Genomic DNA, 19,529 nt, shown 5'->3' on the forward strand with positions numbered 1-19,529 from the left:
AAAAAGTCAAATCGATGAGATAAAAATAAAGAGAGAGAAAACACTGTACAATCAAATAAAAGCAAATAGAATCCATAAACTAAAAGGTAGTCAACCTCCTCCTGAGTGTTAAAAGCCAAGGAGAAGAGGTGGGTCTTTAGATGGGATTGAAGAACAGACAGAGAAGAGGCCTGTCTGATATGCTGAGTCAGCTTATTCCAGAGTTTGGGGCTGCAACAGCAAAGGCACGATCCCCTCTGAGCTTCCGTTCTCTCCAAATGCTGCCTAGAGAGAACCGGTTTTATTTTAGCTGCCTCCAGTGGTAGAAACTGGATTTAATGACAGAAGCGATCTGGCTGCCAAGTTGAGGTCAGGGTCCATCTTTACCCCCAGGTTTGTGATGGACGCTTTCATGTCCTGGTGTCTCTGATGTGAGTGAATGGACATTTGCCCTGAAAGCCTGAGCTGAGTCCTTTAACTGGACACTCCAATGGATTCTAGACATCATTTACATGTGAATGGTGCCACAGACATGAGATTATTAAACTGGGACTGACATACATGGGTGGATATTGTGGATACACACACACACACACACACACACACAACCACATCTATACACACTAAGGTACTCATAAAATGAGCCTATTTTTTGCAGGCAGTCTTGGCAAAGGCAGCACGTCTGCAGCGAGGGGTCAGGATCTCACACTTGGTTTGCTCCTTCTTCTTCTTTCCAAGAAGACGTATTGGTTTGTAGCCAACAGCATGGAGTTTCTGGAGCTGCAATGACACAGTTTTGTATATTCAGTTGAAAAGAAATGTACTAATGACAACAAAACGAACTAAACACTGATTGTTGGCAAAAATGTGACATTCCTGTGGACAGCATCCATGCTAGCAGCCTGTAGGAGGATGGAACTTCATGGTGAGTTTCCCTTTTGTAGAAAAATGAACGGATGTGCAAACAGGAACAGTTGATGAAGAGGAAGCAGAGAAGAAAACCTTCAGGCAAACAGCAACAGTCAGGCTACAACATGAATCCCATTTGTGACGCTGGTTTTTCTTTTAGAGAAGCAAAAACTGGAGCGTCAACAATGACGATTTCTAAATGATCAAAACAGAGAGAAACCTTTGTGATTCAGTGACTGCATGGGTGAATGCTGCCACCGCATTGATGCTTGGCAGTGAATACGTTTTCAGCTCTGCAGTGTGAATGCAGTCCATTTGTTCTCTGAACTCTCCACTGCTGTGTTAGGCTGGTATTTTGTTCTGAACACAGAAACACTTGAGGCTCACAGGATTTTCCATGTGGACCACAGAACTGATGTCCAACATTATCTGAGCAGTTTAATGTCATTTTAAACCACCACCCATGAGGGTGGCTTCATCCTTGATTCATCCTCTTGCAGCCAAAGGTTTAAAACCTCAATGCAACTCCATGAACCAGGATCTCCTCATCTTCTGAACGACTACAAAGGTCCCATTTTTTTCTCCATCAGTACAGGAGGTTCCAGGGTGCCTGGTGAGACGTTCTGCCTCATCTTCTTGCACATCGCTGCGCTCGGCGGGAATCACTATTAGCTTACAGAGTTGACTTGAACTACCTGGACAAAGGTGAGAAGCTATTTTTCCCTCTCAAGTTAGAAGATCGGCTGCACGGTGGTGCAGTGGTCAGCACAGTGCACTGTGGCCTCACAGCAAGAAGGTTCTGAGTTCGAGTCCCGGATTGGGCACAGGATCTTTCTGTGTGAGTCTCCATGTTCTCCCTGTTCCTGTGTGGGTTCTCTCTGGTACTCCAGCTTTCTCCCACAGTCCAAAGACATCAAGAGGGGACGAGGCTGATTGATTCTCTAAATTGACCGTAGGTGTGAATGGTTGTCTGTCTCTATGTGTTGGCCCTGCCATGGACTGGTGACCTGTCCAGGGTGAACCCTCCCTCTCACCCGTTGCCGCTGGGATAGGCTCCACCCCCCGCGACCCTTAACAAGAATGAGCGGAAGACAATGGATGGAAGTGAGAAGGTTGTTTTTGTAGCCGTGCGTTTAATAATGAAACCGTTGTTAATCATTGCTTTAAGGTGTAAACCATGTGAATAATGTCAAGGTGAGGCATCAGATCACCAAACACCCAGCAGAAACACATCTTAGCTGGAGAGGAGTTAGCGCCTTAGAGACGAATCTGCTTCTGACAGCAGGAGAAACACTTTCAAAATAAGAGAAGAAGAAAGAAACCATACGAACGGCATTGGCAAATAACGTAGTGGTGCCTCCCTTCAAAAACAAACACCAGAAAAAGATGGTGTTAACCTTGCTGTATCTAGGAAAAAGAAATGAGGACATTCTTGCTATATAGTACAGAGAAAAAGCAGGAAGCAGATATTAAAAACAAGCATTAAAGAGTTTTCTAATCACAAAATGCCTGAATCCTGTGGCAAAAAGAATAAAAGCATTTGATGGTGAATGTGGGACAATGTGATGCAGCATAGAGTCAGGATTCTTCAACGTACAGGCAGCAGAGGGAAGAGTCAAGGTTGCAGGTGTCAGAGCAATCCAGGTAAACAACAAAAGACATTTCAGTGATTGGCAGACGGTCTTTTAATTGGATTGAAACAAACATGAAAAATCTACCCCTCCTTAGTGCAGAATTATTTATTGATTTATTTATTTTTTTAAACCTGTCCTGTTCAGCAGCTGGGGCAAGCAGCATCAATGTTCCTGGTGCCTTGTTGTACTGAAGCAGTTTTATTCTGCATAGGAGGAATCTGATAAACTCCTCCTATTGCCATTTGTGTTTAACTTTATTAGGAATGGTACTGGTTCATTGATGAAGCGACCGGACTGAGGCTCAGGAGTGGATAGGAAGAGAGAACAGGGACAGGATAGGGAAGACAAGGGGGAGGGGGGAGACAAAGCAGCATGCTCACAGCATGAGCAGAGCCCAGGGGCACAGGGCCCCTCTGGCCTGAGATCCGACCAGAGCCCCCCAAGAGGTCCGCCAGCGGCGAGTCTTACACCCACCCACACCCCACACCCAGGCGGGGCAGCCACAGCCCACCACAACGACCCGGCCCACCGCCCCCGAACAGAGCTACCCCCCCCCCCAACCCACGATCCCCATCCCCTCTACTCATCCCCTGCTCTCCCCCTCCCCCCAGAGCAGGCGGGCTTCAGGCTATAGGGCACCACCAGCCACCCAGCTGGGACCGTCCACTCCCCTGAGAGGCCCAGCCCACCCGCCGGGGTGAGTCGAAGGCACGCACGCCCAGGACCGCCATTCCCGGACAAAACAATCATACTCTCATCTTCCTCCATACAGGGGCTGAGTAGTCCATAGATGCTGATACGGTCCAGGGCACCTCAGACTTAGTGAAACCGCCAGCGAGCGATCCACTGCACAACAGCAGGGCCCGTGACCAACCCCAGCCCAACCACCACGCCGGGAAGAGGACCAACCCCCCCCCCCCCCCCCCTCCAAAAGAGCCCCAGCCAGGCCCCCAGGCCTGCAATGGTGCAGTTAGCAAAGGAGGCAGCACTGGACCCACTCCCTGCCCCAGCTGCACCCCCCATCCCAACATGTGTGCAGGGTGCGTGTCGTGCATGGGAATGTAGATGTGATGATGTGGATGACTAGAATGTAGTTCAAATTGGCGGAGGCACCCAGGGCATGGGAGCCCCGCCGGTTGCAGACGGCAGAGTCTCCCAGTACATCCTCATGCACTCCCCCAAAGCCTAAATGTCTACGATGTGATTAAAATGAGGGGGTCCAGCCCCTCAAGGCCTAGTGACACATAAGATGTGATGTGATGGGACAGAGAGGCAATGAGAGGGGCTGAGGAATGGGCCAGACATGCAGGGGGCCAACTTCCAGACTGGCCCCGCTGACCACCCCGTCACCATTGCAACCAGCTGAAAGGGAGTCTAGCCTCTCTGATCCAGGTGTCAGATTGGAGCACCAAGGGGCACTGTCCGGAGATCCGGGCTGAGGGCCCACCACCGCGCTGTGCGAGGGCAGGGAGGGCTCAGGCCCCCAGTGTCGCCGTGCCGCCCTCAATTAAAATTCTAATTAAAAAAAAAAGATAAATCATTGGTGCACAGCTGATGTAAAACCACAGCAGCGTCATCAACAGCCGAGCCAATCAAATTGATTGATGGCGACCCATCCAGGGTGAACCCCGCCTCTTGCTGAGGGTAGCGGGGATAGACTCCAGCTCCCCCTCCACCTCGTTGTGGTGCCTGGCTTTTGAGAAGAGCACAGGTGCTACGACTTCATAGGCTGAATCTGCTTTTTAAAGAGGCTGGAAGACAAAGGGAGGGACTCCCCACATCAACCTACAAGACACATCGTCTGAAGGCCAGACTTCAGAAGACGCATCCTTTCTTGAGATCTCAGAAGCTTCAACAACATACCGTACTTTGTATCTGTTCACTCAACAAAGAACTTGTTCTCAGAACGAATAAACTTCTGGAAATGATTTCCAGCTCAATAAAATGATCTCATTTCACAAGAAACAACTCTGTGGAGTGACCTGAATGTAAATCTGTTGAATTAACATGATGAATGAGTGTCGCTGCTCCTCAGTTCCCAGGATGACGTCCAGCTCCATTTTGAAGGCTCCATGTAGCATATTAGCAGAATGTCCTTCCAACTTGGGACAAACATGTTGGATCAACACCCTGTATTTGTGTTCCTGTTCCACCGTTTCTAGGATCAAGTCCAGATGGAATTTTCTTACAACTTTGGACTCCCAACTGAAAACACTGGAAATGTTTGTCTTGTTCATCAACACCACTTGCATGAGTTGGGTTCAGAACAACTTTGATTTCTCCCCAAAACATGAAACATACAGAACAGAACTGTCATGGAGGGACAGCCTTTGTTTACTTCAACAACTTTCTACTCAACCCTTCTTCACTGAGGTCTTAATATGACAGAACTTCTTTACATTTCCAGCTTCAGTGCATTTAGAATTCTTGAGATGTTTTCAAACCACTTTTTCTGCTCAGTCCGATCCACACAACTACTAACAAAACCATCAGAACAATGAGTGCATGGTTAAACACATCTCGGAGGAAAACAATGAAATGTCCACTTAAAGTTCAGTCACATATCAATTCACTAAAAGGAGCACATGTCTCCTATGTAATTATGGTATCGGATACGTACATTGGCACCGGTACCTGCACAGTTTAGAAGAAGCAACTGCTGCCTTACAGCACTCAACAATTTTCTCAGCTCAACTGTCAAGAGTGGCAGTTTTAAGTCCAACGTCTGGATTCAATAAAGTTCCAATTTCTTTGAATGCTGCATTCGCCTCGTCCAGCTGAGGCTGACAATCACATGGGAATCAGGGAACAAGAAAAACAACAGGCCATCCAGAAGACCTTGAAGGGCTGGACCCCCGCGGAGATGAAAAAACAGTGGTGGGACCTGAGATTGGCTGAAGTTCCCTTCATCACCAGTGTTGTTGATCATCATGTTCATACATCTGGACCTCTTCTAGTGAGGGGAAGAACGAGTCCCCATGGACTGGGGGTTCCATGGAGTAAAAATATGAACAAGATCATTAACCTGGAAATGTATTTAAGACAATAAAAACCAAAGTCATTTAGATAATTCCCCTAGAAATGTAAATAAAACACAATCAAGACCCAAATCACTTCTGATACAGAACCATGAAACAGGACTGGAGGCCATCATTTTACAGGATCCATCTTTAATGATCAAAAATAAATATAAACAAAATGTAAAATACAAAAATAGACAGAGACAAAGACAGAGGTCAATGCTTAATGATCTCTTTGATACCGTACCAGGCGATCATGAACCGTGTCATGATACCAAACTGCCAACTTACATGTGAATGAAGATTATTTTACTCTGTCTCCTTGTCCAGGTTCCAGTAGGCAGGTCTCCCACAGTGCAGGTTAACATCAACAGCTCTGAAGATGTACTTGCAGCTAAATCTGGGCCGCCGGTGTTCCTCAACAGGTCTGGGTGGTTCCCTAGACCCAGATGATGAGAGGGACGTCTGGCTCTCATGACCTGTCTCTGGTGAGGCGTCTGCTGTCCTCCTTTCTGTACTCTGTCTTTGGTTATCAGGGTCTGGACAGTCGTTTCCCTCGACTGGGACCTCTGGATATTCGGTTGAATCCTGAAGCACAAGACAAAAGTATAAAAGGTTCATCAGAGATCAGAAATGTCTGAGTTCTATTCAGCTTTTTTCAATGTTCCAAGCTTCACGTGTCAAAATGTGTGTATTTAAAAATACAGAGATTTGTAAAAACACTCAGCATGATTCAACGTTCAAGCTTTAGAAAATAAAAATGCACGTCTCTAAAAAAATGCATGTGTTCCAATGATTTGAATCACTTACTGATTTGCCAGAGTTCTCGGAGTACCTCCAGGCTCAGGCCCCAATAAGAGGGTCTTCGCCCCAGAGTACCTCCAGGCTCAGGCCCCAATAAGAGGGTCTTCACCCCGGAGTACCTCCAGGCTCAGGCCCCAATAAGAGGGTCTTCGCCCCAGAGTACCTCCAGGCTCAGGCCCCAATTAGAGGGTCTTCGCCCCAGAGTACCTCCAGGCTCAGGCCCCAACAAGAGGGTCTTCGCCCCGGAGTACCTCCAGGCTCAGGCCCCAATAATAGGGTCTTCACCCCGGAGGACCTCCAGGCTCAGGCCCCAATAATAGGGTCTTCGCCCCAGAGTACCTCCAGGCTCAGGCCCCAATAAGAGGGTTTTCGCCCCGGAGTACCTCCAGGCTCAGGCCCCAATAATAGGGTCTTCACCCCGGAGGACCTCCAGGCTCAGGCCCCAATAATAGGGTCTTCACCCCAGAGTACCTCCAGGCTCAGGCCCTAGTAAAAAAAAAACAAAGCAAAAACAGTTTGTCACTTTTCCCCTTGTATTTAATGGTCGGACCCCCCTCCCCCCATGTGTTTTATTTTTTGTGTGGGATACTGTTTTGTGTGTCAATTTTGTGTTCTTAGTGTTTGAGTGTGTCCAGCAAACCTAAGTAACTTTGAGCTTTGGCCCTAATAACCATGAAACAGGACTGGAGGCCATTTTTTTAATTATCAAAAGATAAATACAAACAATATATACATAGAGAGAGAGAGGTCAGTGCTCGGTAAACCTTGTGGTAGACCGTGACACGGTGCCTTGGTACCCAGCTGATGAGGGGCTGCTGGGCACCCTCAGCTGCCCCTGGTGCAGGCTGCTGGTTTCAGATGTCACCCTCACTCCTCTTGAGCCTGGACAGACAAAGTGGTGTTGACGGTCAATTGATGAATTCGTGGAGTGCACAATCGAGAGCTCAAGCTTTTTCAGTGTCTAACATCAGTAATGCGTCATCTGCTGCCCCCCTTTCCTCCATCAATATATTTAGAATTATGCTTACATCATGGAAGCCATGCCTACCTTGTTCAAAGCCATTTTGATCTACTTCATTTTTTTTCATCTCTAAAATGAATCAGTCCGAGGGCTCATCAGATAACTGAGGTTTGGGAGCAGTTTGTAGGTCGGTGGAAGAACTTGGACACAGAGGTGAAGTGAGATTCCCATCTCTCTCTGACCAGAGAAGTGACAGTCAAACCAGTTGTGGCAATAAAGTCCAAAGTGTGGACACGGCAATGAGTTGGGCCATCGACGAAATGAACCAAGTTAAATGAATCCACAACACTTAAGAAGTCATCAGCATTTGAGTTACATTGGTTAGACGCACAAGAAACTGTGCTGACAACCATCAGTCCCATCACCCTGCCCTTTGAGAACCACGCCCAGGCGCTACAGATGCCCCTCCTCCATCCTACACTGTCCCTCTCCAGTTCCACCACACAGCTTAGCGACCCCATGGCCAGTCCTCCCACTTGTGGCACCATACGTAGCAGCCTTTGCCATGTTCCTCTTTAGGGTCTCCCTCTCCAACCTCTCCTCCTCCTGCTGCTTCTCTTTCAGCAGCTTCTGCCTGAGACGCTCTTTTTTCTCCTCTTCCTCTTCCCCCTCTTTTCTAAACACAAGGAGCACATTTTTACACAAAACTCAATTGCCTGAAAAAGGTGTTCAGATAGCAGAAATGTTCTGGCTAATCCTCCTTGTGTTTGTGTTGTGTAACCTTCATTTTCACCAACTGTCTACTGGTCTTTACCCACCTCTTTTTCCTGGAGTTGAGGAGCCTTCTGGTCCCTAACTGGCTCCTTGGTGGTGATGTGCCCTCGATTACGATCACCTGCCCCCTCCAACAGGCACTGAATTCTGGGTCAACACACAGAGAAATTACTCTTCACTTCATGTGGTTCAAAGAATTCACCAAACCAGACCCTTCAGTAACACACAGTAGTGTTGAGCATCACATCCATTCCAGGTATTATTGGACCAGCCAGCGGGAAGAATTCCCACTGAGAAATCACAGTTTTCAGTTCTGTCGTATCCAGCAGTGTCCTGTTCCAGACACTGGTCGTACTGAGAACCCTCCTCTAACAGGCTGAAAATAAGCACCATGCCGTACCTCTGCAGTTCCCCTTCATCCTGACGGACCTCCATGGCCTCTTTTCTCAGCGTGCCTGCTTTGGTGGGCTTAAAGGTGTTGCTGTCTCTCTGAAAGAATCAACAGTTCTGTTAACTGATGCACGTGGAAAGAAATCATCCTGGAGACAGAAAAAGAACTGATCGTAGACGTCACCTTATCACTGGGAGGAGGTTCTTTATAAAATCTCTTGAATTTCTGCTCTTCACTCAGTTCTTCCTTGATCTGGGACTCCACTTTCTGAGGGATGAAAGACAATGAAGCAGATATGTAAATAAAAGCTGTAAAGTGACCTGTTTGGAGGTGATTTGATGTATAAGAAAATATGTTGGATGTAACTGCCAGTAAAGGAATGTTTTTAGACGTCTCTACCTTTTTGCGATCCACAGGATTGGATTTGCACATTTGACTTGTTTCACATTTGCCTGATGCAGCAGCTCCTTTAGTGAGGAACAGATTGGATATCAATACAGCGCCATGGAAGAAGGAATCATTGAATATCTACTGGAGGTAGAAGCACAGGGACTGATACAATGACTACCAAATGAAAGCACACGTCCATGTGTACATGTGTCAGCTGCTTCGTGACACAGAATCTCTTGACGATCATTTAGGCCTTTCAGATATCACAGTTTTGTCAGGGGATGATAATTAGCTGACATCGTACCTCCGTCTTTTTACGGTTCTGCTGCTTGATCCGCTGGAGTATCTCAAACTCTTTTGGAGCCTTGTTAGTGCTTTTTGGTATCTAGCAAACCACAATCATTTTAGTGATACATCCAATACACCCTCTATTAATATGCAATCTAATGCATGTACACATCTAATTGTAAATATTCAAAGAAAATAAATGGGTCTTACTGGTTTGGGAAGGGTGAGAGGGACCCCCTGGGGCTCAGTGGGGTTTTTTGGCACCTTCTTGACCTGATGGCCTTTGGGAAACTGCTTTGCAAGCTGGACTACAATTTTATGAATCTCAGGTCGCCATCTGAAGGAGAAAATAAACGTGTTGCCTCATACTGTATCTTGCCTTTAAAACAACTGATTTCTTCAAAATGGTCACAGACAGTTTAGTTCACCTCAACAGGGGACCAATTAACTTCTCCTCCACATGGGCAGCATCACTCACACTGCTCCACTTCTCTTGGATGCATGTGGTGAGGTTTGAGGAAAAGAAACTCAGGAACTAGAACAGAACACATGAACAAAACCATTCTCCATGAAAGAGCACGAGACAGTTCCTTCTTTCCAGTGCCTCATCCATGAAATGCACCATCACTGGTACTATCGGATGAAGGACCAAGTTTTTGTACATTAAAGTAGTACAGTCTTATTGATGGAAAAATGTATTCTTGATCAAATTGATGTTCTTACAGCATGCATGTTTTTGCAGTCCAGTGCCTTGACAATGATGTCAAAGCGTCGAAGTCCAATCTCATCCAAGGCAAATGTGGCCAGGTAACAGATAACTGACAAAACAATAGAAGTACGTCAGTCGCCATTTTGTTTCTTTCTGACTGAAATGAAAAAGTGCCGTTTACTTACTGGCGAGCTGGCTGCGATGACTTTTGGGTATCTTTCCATTTTGGCTATAGAAGTCATCGATCACCAGGTCCACCAGGGTTTTGTGCTCAATACATCCAGAAATGACATCAAGCACAAACTTCTGCTGCTGGGTTCCCCTTTTCTACAACAAAAACCAACGTGATATTGCTGAGTTGATATGGTGGACGATCAGCATCTGAGCTTGCTAGCAGCTATTTAATCCCTCTGGTGTACCTTCAGGTCCTCTGAAGCATCTTTCAGGAAGTTCTCCACTTGATGTTTGCCTGGGGTGAACTTATCAAAGACCTTAATGGCCTCTTTGACAAGTGCTCCATACATAGTTGCCATTCTATTTTTACCTGCAGTGAGAGAATGATCAATGAAGAGAAAGACTTTTCATAGCAGATGAAAGACACGGACTTTCCAGCACCGATGCAAAGACAAATGTAACCAAGCTAAAAGCTGGTTCAGATCAATGCTACACAACAAAACTGCAGGATGTTCCAGCAAAATATTCCTGCAACGTGAATGTGTCAGTTGTAGAAAATCTGAAATTGTTGTATGGAGTCTCAGAAGTTCCACCATGTCACATCTCCAACTGCAGTTTTCCAACTTTGGAAGAAGCACAAAGTAAAACGAGTGATCTTTCTGATACTCCATGAGAAGTCTGATCCCCTTCAGTTGCTAGATGGCCTCTCTACCTCTGTGCCATGCCAAAGATTCTGTTCTTGTGCTGCATTTTTGTCACTGTCAATGTTTACACAAACAAACTGCCAGTGAGAACCACCTACCAACCATGGGGGTTGGTTTTGTTTGTTTGTTTGTTTTTTTAAAGTTTTGTGAGGTTTTAAACAACAGCAAATCCCAGTAAAACCATTTTAACTCTAACATTTTAAACATTTTGTACAATCGAAATCTAAATGGACCAAAAAGAGACAAAAGAAAAAGCTGTCAGCGGCAATGTGAGACAGTGGTGTTCGTCTGGCCCTCACGCAGGTTCAGTGTTTTGTTGTTTTCCCAGACCTCCATCCACACACACACAGGCTGCGCTGGCTCACAGAAAGAGTGGGTCATCATCCTTTTGGTCAAGGCTGTCAATGGCAGGTTCAGCAACTGAGGGAGCTGACTGAAGTGAGAAAGCAGCTGATGTGCCAAAAAGCTGCAAAACATTATCGGGCAGCTGGTGCTCATAGCAAGCCTCACCTGACAGCTTCAGTTAGACCCCGCCAGGCGCCGCCATTTGCACCATTAAGAATTTCAGCCGCAGCCAGCCAATAATTTTGTAAGCCAAATTGAGCCGCCTTTCAACTTTGGCTGAGCCGGTTAGAATTTGCATCAAATCATAACTGGATCACATAGAGACACACAGACTCACAGGAAATAATAACCAATAAGGATACAGGAGATCTACTTCCCCACTGGATTCACCACAGCAGTCTTGTGCTCGTTGCTACGATACACAGGACTCACAGGGAACTGACAACCAATTAAAAGTGCACGTCTTCCATACGCGATGGATTTGAAGCCATGGATTTTTTTCTCGCGCTCACTCAGATGAAATGGCGGAAAGGAGCAAACAAGGTCATTTTGATCTCCCGTTTCACACACTTTCCTAATTCCTACGTAGGCACACTCAGACCTTGGTTACATCTTCAGGGCCCGGTTGCACCAACACCTGAACCAAAGATTGATGATAGGAACCAAATATTTTGGAACGGAGGGATTTACACTGACCGCGATACAACTGCAGTAACATTCCACCGTTCCCAGAGAAGTTCAGTGCTAGTTGACAACGCACGCTTCAGTGTACACTGAAATGAAATGAGCAGAACGTTGTGCAAAGTAATATCACAACAATGTGTGCTTCAACTAACTATCAAGTTGAACAGCAAATTGCATGTCATGAATATGCAATGCATGACGTTCTTCCGTGAAGTTTAAGAGTGTGCAAAGGCGGCTCCAGTCAGGTCAGAGTCTTTTCACATCTTTATTGAAAAGTGTTTTTGCTGTTAATACTAAGAGTTGTATTAGTCATGTATGCATGAACGGTCCATGCCAGATTTGCTGAGAGGAGGAGGCAAGGCAAGGCAAGGCAATTTTATTTGTAGAGCCCGTTTTCCCAAACAGTTTGTCTCAAAGGCTTCACACGGCATCATAACAACATCCTCTGCCCTGAGACCCTCACATCGACTGAGGAAAAACTCCATAGAAAACCCTTTTAACAGGGAAAAATCTGAGAAACCTCAGGGTGAGCAACAGAGGAGGGATCCCTCACCCAGGACGGACAGACGTGCAGTAGATGTTGCTACAGACAAGAAAATCGTTTACAATACAAAATGAAACATGGAAATGTTAACAGTTGAAGAAGGAAGCTTCTGGAAGGGGAGGCAGGGAGAGCAAGCCAGCTTGATGGGGGACTGGATGGCAGACTGGTTCATGGAAGGGGAGCGCAGGCCGGTGTAACAGTAGGGAATAAAGGGGGGGGGGGGGCGATGCAGGCGGCGGTTGGGGCTCTGGTGGATCTGTGGAAACACAGAGAGAATGCGAGACACCAAGGCCAAACTACAAAGTGCAACAAGTAATGGTAATGACAGTTCCAAAAATGTGCAGGGAGGAGAGGAGGAGAGAGGGGGAGAGGAGAGGAGAGGAGAGGAGAGGAGAGGAGGGAAGGGCTCCATGTAACCTGATGTGTCCCCCAGCAGTCTAAGCCTGTAGCAGCATAGCTATCAATGGTTCAGAGCTACCTGAACCAGTCCTGACTGAAGGCTCTGTCATAAAGGAAAATCTTAAGCCTGGACTTAAACGTAGTTAAAGTGTCTGCCTCTCTGACCCATGGAGAGATGCTGGTTCCACAGTAGAGGAGCCCGGTAACTAAAGGCTCTACCTCCCAGTCTGTTTTTATTGATACTGGGAATCACTAAAAGACCTGCATTCTGGGAGCGGAGTGCTCTGGTCGGACAGTAGGGACTAATGAGCTCTTTCAAATAGGATGGGGCTTTATCATTGAGAGCCTTATAAGTCAGCAGAAGGATTTTGAAGTCGATTCTAGATCCTACAGGAAGCCAGTGGAGAGAAGCTAAAGTGGGAGAGATGTGTTCTCTCTTCTTAACTCCCGTCAAAACCCTCGCTGCAGCGTTCTGGACCAGCTGGAGACTCTTTAGGGAGTATTTAGGACATCCTGACAGGAGAGAGTTGCAGTGGTCCAGCCGAGAAGTGATAAATGCATGCACCAGTTTTTCAGCATCACTCTGGGAAAGGATCTTCCTAATCTTAGCGAAGAAGGCAGTCCTAGTCACATGCTTTATGTGGGAGCTGAAGGAAAGGTCCTGGTCAAAAATGACCCCAAGGTTCCTTGCAGTTGTACTCGGAGTTAGGGTGACGCCATCTAGAGTAGAGATCCGATTCAAGAGCGTGTCCCTGAGGTGTTTAGGTCCAAACACGATGACCTCAGTTTTATCTGAATTGAGCATTAAGAAGTTAGAGAACATCCAGGATTTAATGTCTTTCAGGCAGTCTTGCAGATGAGTAAGCTGGCTTGTGTCGTCTGGCTCCATCGACCAGTAAAGTTGTGTGTCATCTGCATAACAGTGGAAGTTGATCGAGTGCTTCCGGATTATGTCACCTAATGGGAGCATGTAAAGAGTGAAGAGAATCGGTCCTAAAACTGAACCCTGTGGTACACCATATGTAACTCTGCTATACTCTGAATAGTCATTATTAACATTAACAAACTGAAACCTATCAGATAAGTAGGACTTAAACCATTTTAGGGCAGTTCCTTTAATCCCAATGCATGGATGGAAGGAGGAGAAAATAGATGAGTGTAAGCAGTTGGAGGGACATAATGAGGAAGAATGGGTGGAGGAGAAAGAAGGATGATAAATTGGAGGAGGGGGTGGAAGAAGGGCAGGAGGGAGAGGATGAGGAGACAGAAGAATGAGGAGGAGGAGAAATAGAATGAAGAGTGGGAGGAGGGGGAAGTGGAAGGAGAGCAGTGGACAGGTATTGAGCAGGAGGGTGGGAAGAAAAGAGAGAAGGAAGAGGAGGAGATGAGAGGAGCAGAAGAGTCAGGAAAGGGAAAGATGGGAGGAGGTGGAAGAAAGGAAGCAGGGGGATGGGATGAGGAGGAAGATTGGGAGGAGAACAAGGAGGATAAGTGGGTAGGTGGTGGAAGAATGGGAGGAGGAAAAAAATAGATGAAGAGTGTAGGGAGTTGGAGGGATATAATGAGGAAGAATGGGGAGGAGAAAGAAGGATGATAAACTGGAGGAGGGGGTGGAAGAAGGGCAGAAGGGAGAGGATGAGGACAGAAGAATGGGGAGGAGGAAAAACAGAATGAAGAGTGGGAGGAGGGGGAAGTGGAAGGAGAGCAGTGGACAGGTATTGAGCAGGAGGGTGGGAAGAAGAGAGAGAGGGTAGAGGAGGAGATGAGAGGAGCAGAAGAGGAAAGGGAAAGATGGGAGGAGGTGGAAGAAAGGAAGCAGGGGGAATGGGATGAGGAGGAAGATTGGGAGGAGGAAAAAATAGATGAAGAGTGGGAGGAGGTGGAGGGTTCGGAGGAGGAAGAATGGGTGATGGAGAAATGATAATGAATGGGAGGTGGGGATGGAAGAATGGCAGGAGGGAGATGAAGAGGAGGAAGAGTGGGAGGAGTGGAAAATAGACAAGGAGTGGGAGGAAGAATAATAATAATGGTAATAATCCATAAACGACTATGGAGACATTTAGACAAATACAACAGGAATTCTAATGATGACATTAATAATAATAATAATAATAGTAGTAGTAATAACAATAGTAATAGCAATAATAATAACAACAACAATATCAAGTATAATAATAGCAATATTATTAATAATAACAATAATAATAACAATATTATTACTATTATTATTATTAATAATAATAATAGTAATAATAATGTGATCAAATGTCAGTTAAACTGGGAACATCAGTCTTGCCTGCACCAGACAATGTGAGTAATGATCAGTGGTTCAAGACTGGAAATCCTAAGAAAGAAAAGTCTTGATTGGTGGAGAACGGAGATCCTGTTTTTATTGACTTGGTAGAGAATCAACACATCTAAAGAACAACATCAACCAGAGATGTCTTTGGTCCTGTGGACCGACCCAGAGTCCAAGTCAAGTTGATCCACTTCCTGTTCTGATCATGTGATTCTGAGAGGAACCAAACCCCAGTTTCTCCACTTGCTGACAGCAACATGTCCTGGAACGTCTGACCAAGAACTCATTTGCTGCTTCAAAGCCCATCTTTTCCTTCAAGTAGGAATTTCCAAACTCAGTCCTAGTTTTTCCACTCACTTTGATCCAGACATGACAAACCAGGCTCAACAGCTCATCAAACCCTTCTTCAGAAACACAGCACATCAAGAGGAGCATCTTTGTTCAGAACCAAAAATCCTCTCAGAAAATGGATTCCTTTCTACCTGCACAACACCAGATGAAATCTATTGTTTCTTCCACGGCTCCTTTCTCTTTCCTCTAAACTGTTCAACATTTTTGTGAGTTTCAGATTTATTGATGACAACATCCAGTCAGTAAAGCTGAGCTTTTCTTTAATCCAACATGCAGCAGAAAACAGACCAGAGAACTGCAGCAATCAAAACTTGGAGCAACATCAAATCAGCAGCCATCAATGAAGAACCCAACCTGGAGGACCTCTGATGATGAAAAGATGGATCTCATCTTTATTGATTCACCCAGGAAATCTTTTTCTTCCCCTCAAACGGATAAGCAGCATAGAAAATGGAGGGATCTTTTTACTGCACATGAACGCAACACGAAGGACACCGGAAGCCAAGATTTTCAGCTGAGAAAAGCACTTTTACAAACTTCCAAGTTTTAAGTTGCTGGAGTTCCTTCATTGGAGGCATTCAAAGTGGAGGTTTTGAAGATTCCAGGTTTTGTTTCTGTCCTGCGTCTGCTTGGTTTATAGATGGAGTTGAAATGACAACAGACTGAGAGCTTCTGCTCCTGTAGGTAGCAGCTGCTGAGGTTCATTGGTTTAATTTAGGCCTTTTAATGATTAGGAAGGGTTTTCAATGCAGCATCAAATATTATCAGACAAACAAATCCTAAACCTTCTCAAACTGAAGCTGATTTTCTGACCAATATCAAGCCTGAGCGGATTCACTTTGATTCAAATTTGACATCATTCACTCAGTGGCGGCCGCACTCAGATGGACTCAGATGGGAGGACCGGTGCACTACGGGCCCCCCATCATCTTCATAAAAACCCATTACTGGGTTGTTGTTTTTTTGTTTATCAGTATGTGTTGTCAAAGTCACTCACACACACACACACACACACACACACACACACACACACACACACACAAACAGACACAGAGACACAAGTGAAGGACAGGAACTGGTAAGAGAAGGTTTACGACGTTTCTTTAGCAACAAGTCTGAGCCATGTGTAGTAGCATGGCTACTAAACCAGTCAGGTTTTGTGTCAGGTTGGATTTATTGGACCAGAATTGCTCCTCCGTGTGACTCCACATGGCCCCGGCCCTGAGTTAGTGAGTGTGGTCCATTCTAATCTGATGTGCAAGCTGCAGCGAACAGTAAACACTTCATTAAAATGTGGCAAAGCCTGACAGGAGCTCTTCCTGTTTGTTGTAATCCTGAGAATAAATGCAGGATTACTCAACAACAAGGAGGCTCAAAATGATCATCAGAAAGCTGCACCAGTTACATAATGTGTTCCAGGGGTGAAGGGGGTATCAGGTCAAGTGCCTTCCACTTCTAACGCGCTGATGGTGTCTGTCTCAATGTGGAACACACATGAGGGGAGGGAGAGAACAGAGGAAAACAACGGGGAAAACAAAAATGTAAACTTGTGGTTGTTTCTGATCAAAATCCTGTAAATCTGTGTAAACCCCTTTGTATTCTGGTGCCGTCCTCCAAACTGGACATATTTTATCTTTTGGATCTGATCTGAACTAATACAATATACAGTACAACAGTGGCAGTGAAGGAGAGCTGCTCAGGGTTGGCGTGAAGTCAGGACAGTCATAAAATGGTCCCCTGCCTCCACCTTGTGGATGCCAGCTGGAACTGCAACCAAAGGTTCTGACAGAGGGAGACGATTGTACACCAACCCAACACTCTGTCACTGGAGGAAGCCATCGATCCCGATTAATGCAGATGACATGACGCTAATGCTTGTAAAGGTTGAAGGTCGGCAGTGACCATGGCAGATGATGGGATGGTTGAAAACCTGCAAAGACAAAGTGGAGACGACCAAACACATCATAAGAGCCCGTAAACATCAGAAGAAACCAAGTATACAAAGACAAACCCCAAGATTAGATTCTGAACTCATTCACGTAGTGATGAGGAGACACAAACGCAGAAATAACTTCTCCACATGACAGGCGACTGCAGATTTCAATCAGACTGTCATCACGCAGAGGAAAGACGCGTTTCCTCGTTGCCAAGCGCAGACGCAACTTCTCTATGTCCAGGATTCACTTCTGTCATTGCTGTTTGTTCACTGTTTAGGATTTCTTCCTCCATCAACCTGCTTCTGTTGGGAAAGGAACAAATCAGCAGACAGCTGCAGGTCAGCTGATCCGGTGCTTGGACACGGCTGAATGAAGCTGGGCTTTATTTTCTTCTCCATCGGATCACCGTCAGGCTGCAGATCGATAGAAACGTAGACCAGGTGCTTCCTTCAAAGTCACAGCAAGAACTGCAGCGTCCCCAGATCACCAGTCCCACTGTCAGGTCATTCAAACAGGAATCAACTAAACCCAACCGTCATCGGGCCTCAAAGAAATACCACTCTTAGAAGAATTAGGATTCTATTGTGATGAGATGTCTCAGAATCAGACTGAGTGTGTGCTTCTTCACAGCCATGATGAAGGTTCTGGTTCGTCCTGCAGTTTGCATAGACAGTAAGAACAGATAAGATTCATGGTGGGAGGCCAGCATTGCATCAGTTAGCGGGGTCATAAGGGAATAAAGGGTCTAGAGACGGTCTGGAAGATGTCACCTTGATTCAAAGACCTGAAGCTGGCCGTTACTGGGAGGACTGGAAAGATGTGTGATGATGTCTGTGGAGTGTGTGAGGAAACAGGAGGAGGCAGAAACGCCCAGGTGTGAGGGACATAAACTCAACTGTTAGCGCTCCAAAGTCAGCCTTTTCTTTGAGAACTTCACGTGTGTGTTGCATTGTAAAACACTCCCTCTTTACAAGAAAATACATTCAACTTCAATTCTTCAGATCCAGTCTCTATCATTAAAAGGTCTTTAAGAAGAAATTCTACTCCCCCTTAATGTCTGTCCTATGCAGATGTCTGTCTGTTGACGTCACCTGCACACACACACACACACACACACACACACACTCTCTCTCTCTCTCTCTCTCTTCTTGTCTTTTCATTTGATCTGGAACTCTTCTCTACTCAGGACAACGAGTGATTCAGAGTGTAACTTGTGTGCCAGTGACTCCAACCAGCAGTCAGCTGCTCTACGTTCCAGTCAGCCAGCATCAAGTCAGTGGCACTAGAAGCTCAATCTGACACTGTTATGGAAAAAGTTAATTTAGTCTTCTGATCAAAACATCTGAAGCTGAACCTGAGGGTTTTGAAACAATTTTCAAAGAAACAATAAATGCAGCAACTTCTGATCAGTGACTTCATTTCTTGAAAGCAATTCAACAAATAACACATTCCTCCATGTTAAGCTGCACCCACATCTGGTTTAACTCCCACCCATTTCCAGGTGAAGCCCCGCCCCCTCCAGGTGCAGGTATGGATACAGGTCATTCTGGTGGTTGTACAGATACAGGCAGTGTTGGACTCGCTCACCCCTACTGATTATTCAGGCTCCTGAATATATGATCTTGGAAGTGCAGAGAAAAGTTCAGCAGTTGGCTGAAGAGCCAGTGAGGGAGGAGCAGATGACTTTGGCTGGAACTCTTCTTTTACTGGTTTACTGGTTTGACTGGTGGAGCCTTCAGGCTGCGTCTCATGACTGAGGCTTGGTGGAGCAGAGATGTTGTTGGTGTCCAGAACCATGAGGATCCAAACCACAGGCCTGTCACTCACTTGTTTCAGGCAAGGTTGAGTCAGGAGTAGAGCTTCATGCTCCTCAGCATTAGAAGAACTAACGGTCTCCATATGTGGGACTTCCAGAATTCTGTCCACCAAACCACTGTCACTTTTCAACTCTGAGAACGTGGAAGGACACGATGAGGACGAGGACCCAGCAGCCCAACCAAGTGCAACAATCCATATGACAGCAGCCAGCAGCAGCAGAGCAGCAAGAAGGAACAGCAATAGAAGATTCTCTTTGGAAAGGTGTTTCAGTCTGTTTCCACTGACCCCTGGATGCCAGCAGGTCTGAGGAGACCTGCACTCAGGTGACCCATCTTCTCGGAGCCCCTGACCTCCATGGATGGGGTCGTTCTCATGGCGTACACTTGTTCTGCTAGCTGGTCCTTGATCTTCTTGA

At 46.0% G+C, this 19,529-nt stretch overlaps 1 protein-coding gene and 1 long non-coding RNA gene across 3 annotated transcripts; both read right to left on the bottom strand.

Moving 5' to 3' along the window:
- Nucleotides 1–6,797: 6,797 nt before the first annotated feature.
- On the bottom strand, nt 6,798–9,247 carry LOC147268778 (uncharacterized). The gene is made up of 8 exons (XM_086192892.1): nt 9,167–9,247; nt 8,872–8,939; nt 8,656–8,739; nt 8,482–8,570; nt 8,126–8,228; nt 7,395–7,983; nt 7,111–7,228; nt 6,798–6,832 (listed from the first exon to the last, which is right to left on the bottom strand). The coding sequence occupies exons 2-6, from the start codon at nt 8,902–8,904 to the stop codon at nt 7,816–7,818; spliced, it is 477 nt and encodes a 158-aa protein (XP_086049018.1). The 5' UTR covers nt 8,905–8,939; nt 9,167–9,247; the 3' UTR covers nt 6,798–6,832; nt 7,111–7,228; nt 7,395–7,815.
- A 157-nt stretch (nt 9,248–9,404) lies between these two features.
- On the bottom strand, nt 9,405–10,733 carry LOC147268779 (uncharacterized). 2 transcript variants are annotated; one of them, XR_015111163.1, is made up of 4 exons: nt 10,279–10,733; nt 9,874–10,186; nt 9,579–9,685; nt 9,405–9,487 (listed from the first exon to the last, which is right to left on the bottom strand). It is a non-coding gene; the product is annotated as an uncharacterized LOC147268779 (long non-coding RNA). The 2 variants fall into 2 exon arrangements; XR_015111164.1 differs by lacking the exon at nt 10,279–10,733 and having other exon boundaries at nt 9,874–9,968; nt 10,045–10,082.
- Between the last annotated feature and the right edge of the window lie 8,796 nt (nt 10,734–19,529).

Source organism: Aulostomus chinensis, chromosome 2, assembly GCF_037954235.1.
Source record: "Aulostomus chinensis isolate RoL2024-O1b breed Wild chromosome 2, RoL_Achi_v1.0, whole genome shotgun sequence".
Classification (NCBI taxonomy): Eukaryota; Metazoa; Chordata; class Actinopteri; order Syngnathiformes; family Aulostomidae; genus Aulostomus; species Aulostomus chinensis.

Coding starts and splice junctions, on each gene's coding strand:
- LOC147268778 (XM_086192892.1), bottom strand. CDS start 8,904: ATGTGCAAATCCAATCCTGTGGATCGCAAAAAG. Junction 8,740..8,871: donor ATCCTGTGGATCGCAAAAAG/GTAGAGACGTCT, acceptor TTCATCCCTCAG/AAAGTGGAGTCCCAGATCAA. Junction 8,229..8,481: donor GATGAAGGGGAACTGCAGAG/GTACGGCATGGT, acceptor GTGTTGACCCAG/AATTCAGTGCCTGTTGGAGG.